This window comes from Euleptes europaea, chromosome 1 (assembly GCF_029931775.1).
Source record: "Euleptes europaea isolate rEulEur1 chromosome 1, rEulEur1.hap1, whole genome shotgun sequence".
In the NCBI taxonomy this organism is placed as follows: domain Eukaryota; kingdom Metazoa; phylum Chordata; class Lepidosauria; order Squamata; family Sphaerodactylidae; genus Euleptes; species Euleptes europaea.
The window spans coordinates 174,939,840-174,957,617 of record NC_079312.1 but is presented as its reverse complement, the minus strand read 5'-3'; the positions used below and the strand labels follow the sequence as shown (position 1 = coordinate 174,957,617).

The following is a 17,778-nucleotide window of genomic DNA, read 5'->3' as shown; positions in this document are numbered from 1 at the left end:
ATTCTGAATCTGAAATTATCTGCGTAACTTACCATTTTGAGAGGTTCTGCAGCGGTCACAGCCAAACACAAGTAAGCTAAAAGAGAAGAGACCTTTTTATGAGTGGGAGGGATAAGAGCTTAAAGTTCTTCGTAGCACCAAGCTACGGAGCGAGGCCAGTTGAAGAAGGCGAAGGACTCTCCAGACCAGCGAAGGGTTCAACCCCCCAAAAGGCGCCCTGGCACTCCCTTTTCATTTAGAAGATTGTATAGAATGTCCAAGGAGCAAGGAATTGAAGGGAGTTCAAGTTTGCCCTCCCCATCTCTTAAGAACATAAGGAAAGGCCCTGCTGGATCAGACCAAGGCCCATCCGGTCCCGCAGTCTGTTCCCACAGTGGCCAACTAGGTGCCTCTAGGAAGCCCACAAGCAAGACGACTCCAGCAGCACCATCCTGCCTGTGCTCCGCATCACCTAATATATTAGGCATGCTCCTACTGAAACCACTAACCCCCCTCCCAAAGCAGCCTTAAACCACTCACCACCTGCAGAGTCCTCTGTAGCAAGACCTCTTCCCCCTTCCTATGGGGAAAAAAAAAAGAATACCTGTGCGGTACACTGGGAACCTTTTATACTTCCCTTGGGCAGGTGTCAATCAAAGGCAAAGGAGCACAGCTGATGGCCATTAAAGGCTCTCCCTGGACTTTGCTGGCCTGTGAGTAAAAGGGACAATCCCCTTCAAAGATAGTTTAGGGCATATGAACTGTAGAGGGGGCAGTCTTCCCCAGTGGTAGGAGGCTCTCCTGTGTTTTCAAAAAGGATGTGGACAGAATGGAGCGGGTGCAGAGGAGAGCGACGAGGATGATCGGGGGCCTGGAGACCAAGCCCTACGAGGAAAGGCTGAGGGAGTTGGGAATGTTCACTCTAGAGAAGAGGAGGTTGAGGGGGGACAGGATTGCTCTCTTTAAGTATTTGAAGGGCTGTCGCTTAGAGGGGGGTAGGGAGCTGTTCCTGTCGGCAGCAGAGGATGTGACTCGCAATAATGGCTTAAAATTATGGGTGGAAATGTACTGGCTGGATATTAGGACAAAATTTTTACAGTAAGAGTTGTTTTACAGTGGAATCAGCTATCTAGGGAGGTGGTGAGCTCCCCTTCACTGGCAGTCTTCAAGCAGTGGCTGGACAGACACTTGTCAGGGATGCTCTAGGCTGATCCTGCAATGAGCAGGGGGTTGGACTAGATGGCCTTTATGACCCTTTCCAACTCTATGATTCTATGATGCCATATCTGCTAGAAAATCAGGCAAATATATTTTTTCCCCTTCTCTCATCATTTAATTGAGGTTTCTGATTTGACCATTACATGAGGATGGGGGGCACTTGCAAAAAAAAAATTCTTGCAGCCCCCGTGTTACTTACTTAGGAATCAATGACATTTATTTGATTGATTGATTGATTCATTTGTACCCCACCATTTTCCCAATGGGGGCTCCAAAGTGGCTTCCATTGTTCTCTATTTTGTCCTCACAACAACCCTGTGAGGTAGAGGTTAGGCTGAGAGTGTGTGACTGGCCCAAGGTCACCCAGCGAGTTTTCATGGCACGAGCGGGGTTCTGAACCTGGGTCTCCCAGATGCTAGCATGGCACTCTCTGCCACCAAACCACACTGGCTCTCAAGCTGTGATCCAATGTACACTTCCTTGGGAGTAAGTCCCATTGAACTCAGGGAAACTTACTTCTAAGTAAATGTGCATGGGATCAGGCTGTTGCTTCCTAATAAGGATTGCAGTCTCAGCACCACATAGGCAACTAGCAGATGGAAGAAGAAGAGTTGGTTTTTATATGCCGGCTTTCTCTACCACTTAAGGAAGACTCAAACCGGCTTACAATCCCCTTCCCTTGCAGTCCCCACAACAGACACCCTGTGAAGTAGGTGGGGCAGAGAGACCTCTAACAGAACTGTAACTTGTTCAAGGTTACCCAGCTGGCTTTATGTGTAGGAGTGGGGAAACAAATCCAGTTCACCAGATTAGCGTCTGCCACTCGTGGAGGAGTGGAGAATCAACCCCGGTTCTCCGGACCAGAGCCCACCGCTCCAAACCACTGCTCTTAACTACTACACCACGCTGGCTCTCAAAGGGAGTCTCAAAGCGGCTTACAATCACCTTCCCTTCCCCTCCCCACAACAGACACCTTGTGAGGTAGGCTGCCTGACCCGAAACAGCGGGCAGACCAGGGTTTTGTTACATGCGGATGCACATAACATGAAATTTTAGCATTTGATAAATCCATGCTTTTAAGGTTTGCAAACATCCCTGCTGTCGGGAGTATATTTTATTTAGATGTATAGGCGGAGTCTGCCTTGGTGGGGGGCAAACAAAACAGAAAGAGCATCACGTTTATTGGCCTACTTGGGAGTTTCCTAGCCTGCTCCGACTGACCCTGTCGGAAACAGGTCGCTGACCTAATTGGACTTTGGTCCGATCCTGCCAAGCGTTCCTTATGCCAACATGGTCATTCTGGCCGAGGAGCCGGAACAGCCCGGTTTGCTATCCGTTTCGATTTACTCTTCCAAGGCACTGGGCCATGACGAGTTTCTCTATCGTACAACGGTTGATATGATATCTTTTAACATTCCTGGCCTGGCTTCTAACAATAGCAGACCCGGAGCCATTTTCCTCTGCAGCCGGTGACATTTTCTAGCAGCGTGCAGGAACGCGGCGAATCCCCTGCGGCCTGGATTGCATGCATGAATGGCTGCAGCTGCTGCCTGAGGAGGCAATTATCAGGCCAGCGGGCCATTTGGTCCCTTTCAGATTGGCTACTCTGGTAGGGGAGCTTCCCTCCACCCCAATGTCCAACCCCCACCATGCCAGAAGCATTTCATGTTCTGTGGTGGGGTTGCCAACCTCCAGGAGGGGCCTGGAGACCTCCTGGAATTACGGCTGATCTCCACATGACACGGATCAGTTCCCTTGGAGGAAAATGCCCGCTTTGGAGGGTAGACTGTATGGGGTTATACCCTGCTGAGGTCCCTTCCCTTCCCAGGCTCCACCCACAAATCACTAAGAATTTCCCAACCCAGAACTGGCAATCCTATTTTGGAGATTTAGGAAGCTCCTGGAAGGGATCTTGGCTAAGGTTGCCAACTCCAGCCTGGGCAATACCTAGAGATTTAGGGGCAGTGCCAGTGGAGGTGGGGGGGGGGGTTGGGAAGGGACATCACCTAGAAAGTTGTTGTTTTCTTCAGGGGAACGGATCTCTTTAGTCTGGAGATCCCACCTGGAGGTTGGCAACCTTAACCTTGGCCAAGGCACTGCCGCTCCACCTAAATGAAGAAGAAGAGGAGGAGTTGGTTTTTAGACCCTGCTTTTCTCTACCTTCAAGGAGACTCAAACCAGCTTACAATCACCTTCCATTCCCCTCCCCACAACAGACACCTTGTGAGGTAGGTGAAGCTGAAAGAGCTCGAAGAGAACTGTGACTAGCCCAAGGTCACCCAGCAGGCTTCTTGTGGAGGAGTGGGGAAACCAATCCAGTTCTCCAGATTAGAGTCCGCCGCTCATGTGGAGGAGCGGGAAATCATACCTGGTTCTCCAGATTAGAGTCCGCCACTGTTAACCACTATACCACGCTGGCTCTCAGTACATCATGCTAATGTAGGTCACAGGCAGCAGATGAGGAGGTAAACCGAGTTAAAGAGTTAAGGGGGCTTATTGCAGACCGGGCTCACTTGTCAGAATGGTGTTCCACATTGACCATGAAACCCAGCAGGGGAGCTTGCTGTCTGTTTCCCTAGTTTTCTGTGTTCAGAGGTCTAGAGAAAGGGAAGTATAGACAGCTGTGACTATCCCAAGGTCACCCAGCTGGCTTCGTGTGTAGGAGTTCACCAGTTCACCAGATTAGCCTCCGCCACTCATGTGGAGGAGACGGGAATCAAACCCGGTTCTCCAGATCAGAATCCACCGATCCAAACCACCACTCTTAACCACTCTGCCACGCTGGCTGGGGCCCAGGATCTAGGTGGGACTACAGAGGGTTGCAAGGCCAATTTATGGCGTCTGTATATAGGGTTTCCAGCTCTGGGTTGGGAAATACCTGGAGATATTTGGGGCGGAGCCTGATGAAGGCAGGGTTTGGGCAGGGGAGGGGCATCAATAGGGTAGAATGCCATAGAATCCACCTTCCAACGCAGCCATTTTCTCCAGGGGAACTGATCTCTATCAGCTGGAGATCAGTTGGAATCCCAGGAGATCTCCAGCTAGTACCTGGAGTCTGGCAACCCTACATGTATATAATTTAATATAATTTAAATAACATAGACTTTCTTTAGGGCTGTACTGTAGGTACGGCAAGAGATGTTGTATGGGTTTGTGGGTGTTACAGGCTTGCAGCAGGCTGGGAAAGAGTATGCTGGTGCTCTTCTTGTGGGATCCGAAAGCATACGCTCCTTCAGAAAACCATAGTTTGGAGAGATTTATTATTGCTTTTCTATCTGGCTGTTTCTCCAGTAGGGTTGCCAACCTCCAGGTACTAGCTGGAGATCTGCTATTTCAACTGAATGATTACAACCGATAGAGATCAGCTCCACTGGAGAAAATGGCCGCTTTGACAATAGGACTCTATGGCATTGAAGTCCCTCCCCTCCCCAAACCCCACCCTCCTCAGGCTCGACCCCAAAAACCTCCAGGTATTTCCCAACCTAGAGCTGGCAACCTTATTCTCCAGGGATCTCAAAGTAGCGTGTGTAGATCCCCCTCCCTGCCCCCTTGTTTTATCCTTCTCAACAACCCTGCAAAGTAGGCTAGGCTTATTGTTTAATTGAGGAACTCCCTGCCCCAGGATGTGGTGATGGCTGCCAATTTGGAAGGCTTGAAGAGGGGAGTGGACATGTTCATGGAGGAGAGGGCTGTCCATGGCTACTGGTCAAAATGGCTACTAGTCATGATGCCTACCTATTCTCTCCAGGATCAGAGGGGCATGCCTCTTGTATTAGGTGCTGTGGAACGCAGGCAGGATGGTGCTGCTGCAGTTGTCTTGTTTGTGGGCTTCTTGAAATTGAAATTGAAAAAAGTTTAATACGGTCCAAGACCAGCATAAAAACATACCAGATATACATACATAACATAATACATATAAAAGAGTATCAAGTGCAAGCCCCTATAATTTCTTACAATCTCTCACTCATAAAAGCCGTTAAGCGCATAATTTTAAAAATATTATATAATTGGAGTTAGCATAAATATAAATCTAAAATCGCTCGACCATTAAGCTCGACCCATGCACGCCTGATCCTCATAGCTTGCCACCCAAATTTGGCCACTTTAAAAGTTATCTCCATATCCTTGTCCGAGAGCGTATTAGAAAGACTAAACGCTCTGGATCGCCCTGGGAGGCCCGAGAATACAGAAAGAACGGCTTCTCGTATCTTGTTAGAGATTATTTTTTTATTATTATTATTTTAATTTTCTTATTAAGTCACATTCAATTTCAATATAGATTATTGTGGGCTTCTTAGAGGCCCCTGGTTGGCCATGTTGTGAACGGACTGCTGGACTTGATGGGCCCGGGCCTGATCCAGCAGGGCCTTTCTTAGGTTCTTATTGGTCTAAGGCCAGCTTCGTGCCTTGAACATGGATTCGAACTCAAGCCAGAGGAACCCTTTTCCTCCGGGGCTGGCGGCGCACTCGGGAAAATCACACCTGCGTATTTGGAATGAATGGATGGATGAACGAATGGAGATGAATGAATGAATGAATGGAAATGAATGAATGGACGAATGAATGAACGTCGTTTACGACTGGCGACCAATAATGCGGAAATGGGGAGGGGGGGAGGCACAGCTGCCCCCCACCCAACTCTCGGTCCTGTGCATCTGGCCTGAGCCCAGCCCACGCCTGAGAATGCAAATGGATCCCCCAGGAAACACAGCACTGGATCCCCGGGGTGTGTGTCGCGATTCCTCCCCTTGCCACGCCCGGCTCTGGCAACGAAGGAGTTAACGCCCTTTCTCTTCCCCCCCCTCCCCGGCAGGGAATTTCCTTCCCCTCCGAGTGACGTCAGCCGCCGGGGGCCACGCCCCTTTCGAACGCTCGTACAAGATGGAGGCTGCCCCGCAGTGACAGGTAGGGGGTTTCCTGTTCCTTTTTTTTCCTTCCCCCGCTTGCATTCCATTGGTACTTTCCAGCCCCACCCCTCGGGGTCTGGGGGCTGGATGCGGGAGGGGGGGGCTGGATCGTGCCTCCCCCCTCGATTGCCAAAGCCCCCCTAGTTTCCCCCTTGATTTTCCAAGCCCTTTGGCTCCGATCCCCTCCTCCTTCCCAATGCTTTCCTACACCCCCCCCCCCAAATGAGGCAAGCCTGACACCCTGCCCCACTGTTTCTGTGCAGTGTCTTTTCGGGGGGAGGCACGGTATGCACGGGCCCTGGCCCCCTTAGGTGATCGGAGTGCCTTGCACCAGAGCAGGTGAACCTGGGACTATCAGCTTCTGTCGCCTTTGCAGAGGCGGTTATGGGGAGTGGGGGAGTGTGCGTAGTGGTTAGAGCCCCATGGAAACATTCCTCTGCAGGGCCTTTGCCCAGGGAATGGTGTCTAACTGGCCCGGAATTGGCCTGGGGCTGTGGTTTAGGTTGCAGCACTGGAGAGGAACCGCCTTCTCTCCCCCCCCCCCCCCCGCCCCACCTAAGGCTCAGATTCCTTTCCCTTGCAAGGGGCAGCTGGCCGAAATGAATACTGGCCTAGAGCACATGCTGTTTACAGTAGGGGGCTGGAGAGGGGAGATACCTGGGTTAGCAGCGGCCCCTGCTCACCCCCCCCATGTGCATCTTTGTTTATTTATTTATTTATTTTTGCTGTCAGATCGCAGCGGATTTGGGGCTACCCCATAGGGTTTTCGAGGCAAGAGGTGAAGAGAAGCGGTTTGCCATTGCCTGCCTCCGCTTGGCAACCCTGGAATTTCCTTGGTGGTCTCTCCTCCAAGTACTAACCAGGGCCGACCCTGGTTAGCAGCCGTGGTGCGGCAAAATCCAGCTAACCTGGGCTGCCCAGGCCTTGCATCTTAAATGCTAGGCAACGTGTGAAGGCATGTGCTTTCATGCACCAGGGCGTCTGAGAAAGTATTTTTTATCCCTCAGCTCTCCCTGCACATTTCCGCGTGTTTCCCTGTTTTTTTTTCTGGAATCTGGCTGGCTGAACATAACCAAAACAAAGCCCCAAAGTGTATGGGGGGATGACCATCGGGGAGGGGCTGTGGCTCAGTGGTAGAGCATCTGCTCGGCATGCAGAAGGTCCCGGGTTCAGTCCCCGGCATCTCCAGTTAAAGGGACCAGGCAAGTAGGTGAAGTGAAAGACCCCTGCCTGAGACCCTGGAGAGCCGCTGCCGGTCTGAGTAGACCGTGCTGACTTTGATGGACCAAGGGTCAGATTCGGTGTAAGGCAGCTTCATGTGTTGACTATCCCATCAATCAAAGAAGCTTGTTTGGTGGGAACACAAGACCGGGCCTTTTCAGTGGCAGCCCTACAATTACGAAATGACCTTCTGAAGGAGGTGTGCCTGGCCCCCTTACCGTAGATCTTCAGGAGGCAGCGGAAGATGGTTTTATTTAGGACTGCAGTTGTTTAAAGCAGTCCTACATTGTGATTTAAAATTTTTGGTTTTATGTATCTTTGTGTAATTCTTTTATGTATTTTATTTCCATTGTATGAGCCACCTTGAGCTCCGTAAGGAAGAAAGTCAGCTAATAAATGCTTTAAATAAATGGAATCAGCCGCTATGCTGCACTGTATTTTTAGACTCAGCAAAGGATCCCTATAATAAACCGCATCTTCCATCCCCGAGACAGCTGCTGTGCCCTTGTTTCATGTGTTTTCCCACAGTTGTCATTCCTGATAGCAAACCTGCCTTGGCGTTTCTGTTTCCACGCTTGGGATGTAGCCGCGAGATGCTCCCGATACCCATGATTAATCGGCTCCTGAGTGACGGAAGTGCTAATTTATTTCTTTCAATAGAAGGTTCCTTGCAGGCATCCCTCCCTCGTCAGTTTATTGTGGGAGCGCCTTGACAGCATAATCCCGTCATGTTCAAAACAGCCGCTGATGCAAAGGGTTTAGATGCGTCTGGAGTCCAGAGGCTCTAGAGGTGGGGAGAACTTCCTCTGATAACTGCACGGATGCAGAACGGAGTTGAGGGCCGTTGGACATGAGAACATAAGAAAGGCCATGCTGGATCAGACCAGAGTCCATCAAGTCCAGCAGTCTGTTGGCACAGTGGCCAGCCAAGGGCCTCTAGGAAGCCACAAACAAGTCGACTGCACCAGCATTATCCTGAAATAGGGGAACGGCGTATTAAGCGCAACGTCTTTACCGTTAACCCAGAGTTTCATTATTTCCTCGATGTCAGACAGACCTGGATGGCCCAGGCTCACCGGATCTCGTCAGATCGCGGAAGCTAAGCAGGGCGGAATGACAAGGACTCGTCCAGAAATTGGTTTGGGCTTGCCGTTTCCCCCACCACAGCATGTGGTCATATACTGGCAGGGCATTTTCCAGACATCACAGTGATTTTCTGCTAGCAGATCTCCAAAGAGTGCGTATTGGGGGTTCCTTCTGCACTGCTCTCCCTGTGTTGGAGACACCGTTGAGGAGAGAGGAAGGGTTTTGAGCCAATATGAATGAACGAATGAATAAAAGCCTTTATTGGGCTTGAAGTAAGCATACAAAACAATTACAGTAAAACCATAATATCCAGAGTGGGTAGCCGTGTTAGTCTGTTTGCAGTAGTCAAAAAGGGCAAGAGTCCAGTAGCACCTTAAAGACTAACAAAAATATTTTCTGGTAGGGTATGAGCTTTCGTGAACCACAGCTCACTTCTTCATAATATCCAGGTACATCTAACCCCCGTCGGTTTTGCACTAGAATCCATTTAAAAGGCTTACTTGATTTCGCGGTCCTAAGAGGGCCTTATTTAATATACAGGCGTTCGCGTTCTTTGATTGCAGGCTGTAAGAATCTCGCCACCAATTCAATTTTTATCGGGTCCTGTACGGTCATAAGACGGGACACCTTAATTTTGGCGGGTAACCATTCCCTGTTCACACACACACACAAAAAAGATGTAGACAAGCTGGAACGGGTCCAGAGGAGGGCAACGAAGATGGTGAGGGGTCTGGAGACCAAGTCCTATGAGGAAAGGTTGAAGGAGCTGGGTATGTTTAGCCTGGAGAGGAGAAGACTGAGAGGGGATACGATAACCATCTTCAAGTACTTGAAGGGCTGTCATAGAGAGGAGGGTGCCGAGTTGTTTGCTGTTGCCCCAGAAGGTTGGACCAGAACCAACGGGTTGAAATTAAAAGAGTTTCTATCTAGACATTAGGAAGAATTTTCTAACCGTTCAAGCGGTTCCTCAGTGGAACAGGCTTCCTCAGGAGGTGGTGAGCTCTCCTTCCCTGGAGGTTTTTAAGAAGAGGCTAGATGGCCATCTGTCAGCGATGCTGATTCTATGACCTTAGACAAATGATGAGAGGGAGGGCACTTTGGCCATCTCCTGGGCATAGAGGAGGGGTCACTGGGGTTGTGTGGGGGAGGTAGTTATGAATTTCCTGCAATGTGCAGGGGGTTGGACTAGATGACCCTGGTGGTCCCTCCCAACTCTATGATTCGGGATCGACCCTTAGCATACAGCAAACAAGCAGGGCACGGAGGACTGATTCTGTTACGCCTTCCCCTTGAGCCAGTACACAGTAGGAACACAACTGTCGGGGGGGGGGGGATTTGCAACAGTCAAAGCTTAATGCAGGTGACCCCCCCCCCCGAGCAGTGCGCAATCCCAGATGGAGAAGTCCAATGCGGTGTTTGTGTCCTCAGCACCCGGCAGGGTTCCAAGAGGAGCGGGGTTAGCCGGAGGCTGTAACAGCTGCCTGCTTGGCTGACAGCGCAACGTGCCTTTTCTTTCTGGTTTCCCTCTCCCAAATCCTCCCCCGGACCAAAGCCTGTGTTTGAAACGTGCCTGGCCCGAGGCCAGAGAGATGCAGCCGTGTGCTGCACGCCCCTGTCTGCTGAAGTCCTGACAAGGGGAGGGGCTGTGGCTCAGTGGAAGAGCCTCCGCTTGGCATGCAGAAGGTCCCAGGTTCAATCCCCGGCATCTCCAGTTAAAAAGACCAGGGAGCAGGAGGTGTGAAAGAACTCCGCCTGAGACCCTGGGGAGCTGCTGCCAGTCTGAGTAGAAAATACTGACTTTGATGGACCGAGGGTCTGATTCAGTAAGGAAGGGGCTGTGGCTCAGTGACAGAGCATCTGCTTGGCATGTAGAAGGTCCCAGGTTCAATCCCCGGCATCTCCAGTTAAAGGGACTAGGCAAGCAGGTGATGTGAAAGACCTCAGCCTGAGACCCTGGAGAGCCGCTGCCGGTCTGAGTGGACAATACTGACTTTGATATATTGGGGAGGGGCCATGGCTTAGTGGTAGAGCATCTGCTTGGCATGCAGATGGTCCCAGGTTCAATCCCTGGCATCTCCAGTTAAAGGGGCCAGGCAAGTAGGTGATGTGAAAGACCTCAGCCTGAGACCCTGGAGAGCTGCTGCCAGCCTGAGTAGACAATACTGACCCTGATGGAACAGTGGTCTGATTCAGTATAAGGCAGCTTCCTGCGTGGGGGGGTTGTACAATATTTAGGACCTCTACAGACTTATTCAGTATCCTAAGCTGTGCAGATGTGGTAGAAGAAGAAAAGTTGGTTTTTATTTGCTGACTTTCTCTACCACTTAAGGCAGAATCAAACTGGCTGACAATCTCCTTCCCTTCCCCTCCCCACAATAGACACCCTGTGTGGTAGGTGGGGCTGAGAGAGCTCTAAGAGACTAGCCAAAGGTCAGCCAGCTGAGAGAGGGAGAAAAGCTTCTCCCTGTTCCACTCTCTCCACACCATACATAATTTTATAGACCTCGTTCATGTCTCCCCTTAACCGCCTTCTTGCCAAGCTAAACAGCCCTAAGCGTTTTCACCACTCTTTGTAGGGCAGTTGCTCTAGCCCCCTGATCATTTTGGGTGCTCTTTTCTGTACCTTCTCAAGCTCTGCAATATCCTTTTTTAGGAGTGGTGACCAGAACTGTACACAGTGTTCCAAGTGTGGTCTCACCATAGATTTGTACAAGGGCGGTATGATAGCAGCAGTTTTGTTCTCTGTTCCTTGTCTAATTATGGCCAGCATGGAATTTGCCTTTTCCACAGCATTTATACTCAGTAAAGAAAAAATACCAGCTAACGCTGGAGATCCTGTTTCCAGAGTCAGGTCTTGGTTTCCAAAGCGCAAAAGAGAGCGACGGAAGAGGCCGGCCGGCCCACAACCCAGTTTCAGAGGCTGCGCGACCCACATGTGGGTCCCGATCAACGGGTTGGGAAACACTGCAATAAAGGGATGCAGCCTGCGTACCATTTCACGTGCCGCCTTTCTCTCTCTTTCTCCCCGCAGGGAGCCGGATGAGGCGCAACCAGAACTCTTCCGACTCGCTCACTAATGGCTCGCCCTCTCTGGACCCCGGCTCTTCGAGAGGGGGAGAGAGCGGGGGGCTCCTGCCATTTGCAAGCAGCCTGACTGCCATGCTGGGCGCCTCTTGGAGGAAACGGCCCGGGGGGAGGGCCATGGCCGAGGGCCGGGGCACCATCAAAGTGGATCTTCCCAATCAGCAGCGAACCGTGGTGAGTGGCAAGAAGCCCTGGTCTGTTTGGCCAGCGATGAGAAAGGTAGTCCCCTGGGTAGGGTTGCCAGGTTCCTCTTTGCCACCGGCAGTAGGTTGTTGGGGCGGAGCCTGAGGAGGGCAGGGTTTGGAGAGGGACTTTGATTCCATAGAGTCTAATGGCCAAAGCTGCCATTTTCTCCAGGTGAACTGATCTCTATCAGCTGGAGTTCAGTTGTAATAGTAGGAGATCTCCAGCTAATACCTGGAGGTTGGCAACCTTATCCCTGAGCATGCCTACTAGAACTGTCTGTTGCATTATTGTGATTCCCCTTTGGCTGGTAGGGGAAGTAAGGCTGAGTTACTCTGAGAGGGTCCCAAATCAAAGTATGAGATTGTACATAAGAACATAAGGAAAGCCACTGCTGGATCAGACCCAGGCCCATCAAGTCCAGCAGCCTGTTCACACAGGGGCCAACCAGGGGCCTCTAGGAAGCCCACAAACTCATCGACTGCACCAGCATTATCCTGTCTGCTTTCCACAGCACCTAAGGCTCCTCTGAGACTGGAGAGAATAGGTATGCATCATGACTAGTACTCATTTGGACTAGTAGCCATGGATAGCCCTCTCTTCCATGAACACGTCCACTCCCCTCTTAAAGCCTTCCAAGTTGGCAGCCATCACCACTTCCTGGGGCAGGGAGTTCCACAATTTAGAACTGGATGCTGCCATCCTGAGATTTGAGCCAGATGTAGGATTTTTTTTTTTAGGGGGGGGGGACTCAAGTCTAGAGAGTCACATGACCGTGTGAGTCAAATAGAAGGACGGTTCAGCCAGGAAGCCAACTCCTTCCTTGCCCCTCCTGCTACCTCCCTGCTTCCTCTTAGGTGACTATCCGACCAGGTACGACCGTCTACAGCTCTCTGGACAAGGCCCTGAAGGTGCGTGGGCTAAACCAGGACTGCTGCGTTGTCTACAGGAAAGTTGGCGGCGGGTGAGTGATGCAAGCCAAGGAAAAGGGGGACCTTTAAAAACACACATAATGGAGGAGCCGGTTTCGCATAATGAAACAGAGTTTGGAAGCCAAAGGGTTAAAAACCCCTTCTGCCTTCCCTGCAGGCCCCAAGGCAAATTGAGGCTGCGCTGGCCTGCAGCTTGCATGTTAGGACAAATTAAAAATGGGGAATATGGGTGCCAGACTTATCAAAGATAAACAACCTAATGTGGTACCCGTTATACTTAATGTGAATACCAGTTTTTAATACAATTTCTATAGATCTATATGTAGTTTTATTGTTTACAAATAACAATCGACTGTTGATGGTTGCAGCAATGTATTAACATGGTTGAACTGATTAAAAATACACAGTTTATTTACAAAATGTTATACAGCCTTTAGTCAAACAGGAACACAGGTTTACATCAGGTAAAGATATCAAAAAAGGACCAAGGTCTTAAACTCTTTGTTCAGTGTGCATATAGCTAGCATGCTGAAGCCTTCTTAATGTATTCTTGTCCAGTTGGAACCCACTGGAAATATCAGATGGGGAAATCATTAGGTGAAGTATTCCTGTCTAGTTGAAGTACTAGGTATATCAGGTGAAGAATCACCAGGTGCAGACAAATTCCCAGGTTTGTTCTTGTTTTCGTGTACAAACTTCATCACAAAATCACACAAGGTTGGAAGAGACCACAAGGGCCATCCAGTCCAACCCCCTGCCATGCAGGATCCCACAATCAAAGCGCTCCCGACAGATGGCCATCCAGCCTCTGCTTAAAGACCTCCGAAGACGGGGACTCCACCACCCTCCGAGGCAGCGCATTCCACCGTCAAACCGCCCTCACAGTCAGAAAGTTCTTCCTACTGTTTAGGTGGAATTGCTTTTCTCTTAGTTTAAGTCCATTACTCCGTGTCCTAGTCTCTGGAGCAGCCGAGAACAAGCTAGTTCCCTCATTAACATGGCATCCCTTCAAATATGTAAACATGGCTATCATGTCACCCCTTAACCTTCTCTTCTCCAGACTAAACAAACCCAGCTCCTTAAGTCTCTCCTGATAGGGCATGGATTCCAGACCTTTGACCATTCTGGTTGCCCTCCTCTGGACACGCTCCAGCTTGTCAACATCCTTCTTAAATTGTGGAGCCCATCAGTGAATTCTTACCTGTTTCCAGTAACAATATTATAAGGGGATTTATTCTATGGTGTATTTTTTAAAAAAAATATATATTCAACAATCCAAAAATGCCCTGCATATAGGAAGTAGTATCAGGTGGGAGAGGGGCTTTTAACAGAGCATATGGACTACAAGTGGGAGGTCCCAACCTGAGCGATCTTCCTGACGAAGGGAGTTCCACATTTCCAGCTGCAAAAACATGTCCACCGCTGCAAGGCTAGGAGCACATGCTTGGGGGCACAGCCGGAGAGCATTCACATCAAATCTAAGGCAGTTCTCTCTGCAGGCGGAAGACCATTACGGACTGGGACACTGATCTCGCCAAACTGGAAGGGGCTGAGCTCTCGGTGGAGGTTCTGGAAGACGTGCCGCTCACTATGCACAATTTTGTGAGTTCAGCTGCATGTTGTCGTCACCTGACGGATCCTTGCCCCCCAGAGACTCCCTCAAAAGCACATTCGCCCCCACGGTGCCTCGGAGTAACACTCTTGGTTTGTTTATGCCTGGGAGTTTTCCCTGAGGTTCGTTGTTTGTTGGACCCACACTTTCCTGTCGGGAATCTATGGACCAGCAGTCTCCAAGCTCAAACCAGGCCCCTGCCCCTTTAAATGCTGCTTTGTATATGGCTTACATTGGAGTGTTTACTGTGAGAGAAAATCCCCCCCCCAAAAAAAACCTAATCGCTGCATAAAAAAGCATTTTAAGAACAAAAAACAAAAACGGAGCAATCTGAAAGAAAGGGGGAGGGAGAAATACAAGCCTCAGTTTTAAAAAGGCTTTCTTCTGCTCAGAAGGAGCTCCAAGGAAGCAGGAAGCATTTGAATCCCCGCCTCTTTACACGCTTCTTTGTAATTGGCTATGAGAGAAGCCAAACTTGCGTGTCTCATGCTTTGCCTTATGCATGGGGATTTCACCCGGGCTGAGCTCAGGGGAGAGAGAAGAATTGGGTTAACAGAGGAACGGGAAGTCCCGGGATTTGTGAGGGCTGGCAGTGAGGTCATCTCTAATAGACAGAAAACTCATGCATAACTCCAAGGAACCTCCGAGACAGACCGGGGGCGAACATGAGAAAGGTCCCCATGCACAGACAACCTTGGTCTCCAGGAAACAGTTCAGTAAGGGCTGTTTTGTACCTGCAGCAGTATCACATGGTGGAATTGACCAGAGTTTTTAGACGGTCTGGTGATTTTATTGTTAATTATTTCCTCGAGGATGAAGATGTCATTATTTCCTGCAAAGTTTTGTTATATAGTCACTGGAGTGCCGAGATCTCTGGTTGGCGTAACAAAATCGTAATCTTGGTCCTGTATTGATTAATTGTAGGGCTTTTTATCTGCTGGTCAAATGACTGTAAATAAACGAATATGAATCACATGGTGGGATCCTAGTTTAAAAAGACGATCTGTCAACCTGCTGTCCCACAGGATGAATACAGTGTGCCCTAAAGACAAAACCGAGAAATTTCCGATCAAACTAAAACTGAGATTTAGCTTTCCGGAGAGTTGTATTGCTCCCTTTTGAGAACAAAGGAATGGTTAGTTGAGACGTTAAGACAGGGGTCCCCAACCTTGTTGAGCCCGCGGGCACCTTTGGAATTCTGACACTGGGTGGTGGGGGCGACCACAAAATGGCTGCCACAAGAGGCGGAGCCAACCGCGCAATTCTCAGGGAGTGAGGTAATGCATAACTCTGAAAGCCAGTTTGGTGTAGTGGTTAAGAGCGGTGGTTTGGAGCGGTGGACTCTGATCTGGAGAGCCGGGTTTGATTCCCCACTCCTCCACATGAGCGGCGGAGGCTAATCTGGTGAACTGAATTTGTTTCCCCACTCCTACGCATGAAGCCAGCTGGGTGACCTTGGGCTAGTCACAGCTCTCTCAGAACTCTCTCATCTCCACCTACATCAAAGGGTGTCTGTTGTGGGGGTGGGAAGGGAAGGTGATTGTGAGCCGGTTTGAGTCTCCCTTAAGTGGTATAGAAAGTCGGCATATAAAAACCAACTCTTCTTCTTCTTCCTCGTCCTTGTCCTCCTCCTCTGACCTTGATCCTGTCTCTTTGGGCAGGTCCGCAAGACCTACTTCAACCTGGCCTTTTGCGACTTCTGCCACAAGTTCCTGTTTTACGGCTTCCGCTGCCAGACCTGTGGCTACAAGTTCCACGAACACTGCAGCAGCAAAGTCCCTACGGTCTGCGTCGGTCTGACTACTGCACATAAGCCGTGCGTATCTCCCAGGCTGCTACCCCCTCCCCATTTCCCCGGAATAAGGCTGGAGTTCTGCCAAATGCCGCCGGCAGCATTCTTCTTGTAATGACTATTATTTCGCTTCTTTCTAGCGTTTACTGGTTTGACCCGTGGCCAGATCCTTCGTTGTGGCAAGATGGTGTCCCTAGTCATGAACCCATGACCCCTCAAGGTTCTAGGTAAAAACCTGCTTGTGTGTGTGTGTGCGCGTGCGTGCGTGTGTGTGTGTGAAGTGCCGTCAAGTTGCTTCCGACTCATGGCGACCTTATGAATCAACGTCCTCCCAAATGTCCTATCTTTGACAGCCTTGCTCAGGTCTTGCAAACTGAGGGGTGGGACTTCCTTTATAGAGTCCATCCATCTCTTGCTGGGTCTTCCTCTTTTCCTGCTGCCCTCAACTTTCCCTAGCATGATTGTCTTCTCCAGTGACTCTTGTCTTCTCATAATGTGTGCAAAGCTTCTAGGTTTGATTTGCTCTATAACCCACTGTTTTATTTTTTTGGCAGTCCACGGTATCCGGAACACTTTCCTCCATCACCACATTTCAAAGGAATCTACTTTCTTCCTTGTTTATACATGCGATAAACCAGTAAAAAGGGGCAGGGCTGGGGAGAAACTCAACCTGAGAGTAAGGGGAAACCAAAGGAGTTGATCTAAACACTATCTAGTGTAACAACCAATAAATATATTTTTATTATACAGTGTGCATAATTGTATTTAAAAACACAGAGCCTAAAATACAGGCTTCCTAAAAAGCGCAATGAATAATTGGTTATAAATATTACGAACACATACGTAGTTGATGCTAATGACCAAAATCTGACCAGACACGTTTCAGCCTTTTAGAGGCCTATCCTCAGTGGTCATACTTACCCAATTGCACAATAGAAATCCTGAAATATACACAAGTATCATTCAAAATAAACTTTTGGGAGGAGAAAAAAAGGAGGGGTGAAAATTCCTATTAAGAGGTAAAGGTCCCCTGTGCAAGCACTGGGCCATTCCTGACCCATGGGGTGACGTCACATCCTGACGTTTACTAGGCAGGCTTTGTTTATGGGGTGGTTTGCCAGTGCCTTCCCCAGGCATCTTCCCTTTACCCCTGGCAAGCTGGGTACTCATTTCACCGACCTCAGAAGGATGGCAGGCTGAGTCAACCTTGAGCCGGCTTCCTGAAACCGACTTCCGTTGGGATCGAACTCAGGTCGTGAGCAGAGCTTGGACTGCAGTACTGCAGCTTACCACTCTGCACCACGGGGCTGCTAATTGGAAAAATCCAATTACCTTAATTAACAATGTAACTGAAACTTTTTAATTTTAGAAATATTGAAATTACATGTTTACCTTTTATTCTGTGTGGCTTTGTGTAAAAATACAATTGTGCACACTATATAATAAAAGTATACTTATATCCAGCTATGTAAGGGGGCTGTGGATCTCAAAATCGTCACCAGGGGGTGGGGTGGAGTTAAACGGGACCAGATCGAGCATAGGGGGAGGGGCTGTGGTTCAATGGTAGAGCATCTGCTTGGCATGCAGAAGGTCCCAGGTTCAATCACCAGCATCTCCAGTTAAAGGGACTAGGCAGGTAGGTGATAGGAAAGACCCTCTGCCTGAGACCCTTGAGAGCCGCTGCCAGTCTGAGTGGACAATGCTGACTTTGATGGACCAAGGGTCTGATTCAGTAGAAGGCAGCTTCATGTGTTCATCATTGTT

At 49.6% G+C, this 17,778-nt stretch overlaps 1 protein-coding gene across 1 annotated transcript in view; it reads left to right on the top strand.

The window, feature by feature from the left end:
- The first annotated feature begins 6,058 nt into the window (after positions 1–6,058).
- Positions 6,059–17,778, top strand: part of ARAF (A-Raf proto-oncogene, serine/threonine kinase) — a 28,099-nt gene continuing 16,379 nt past the window's right edge. The window contains exons 1-6 of the mRNA XM_056851517.1: positions 6,059–6,102; positions 11,443–11,669; positions 12,536–12,642; positions 14,110–14,212; positions 15,884–16,038; positions 16,155–16,241. Coding sequence (XP_056707495.1) covers positions 11,451–11,669; positions 12,536–12,642; positions 14,110–14,212; positions 15,884–16,038; positions 16,155–16,241 — 671 coding nt within the window. The 5' untranslated portion in view covers positions 6,059–6,102; positions 11,443–11,450. The remainder of the gene's footprint in view (positions 6,103–11,442; positions 11,670–12,535; positions 12,643–14,109; positions 14,213–15,883; positions 16,039–16,154; positions 16,242–17,778) is intronic.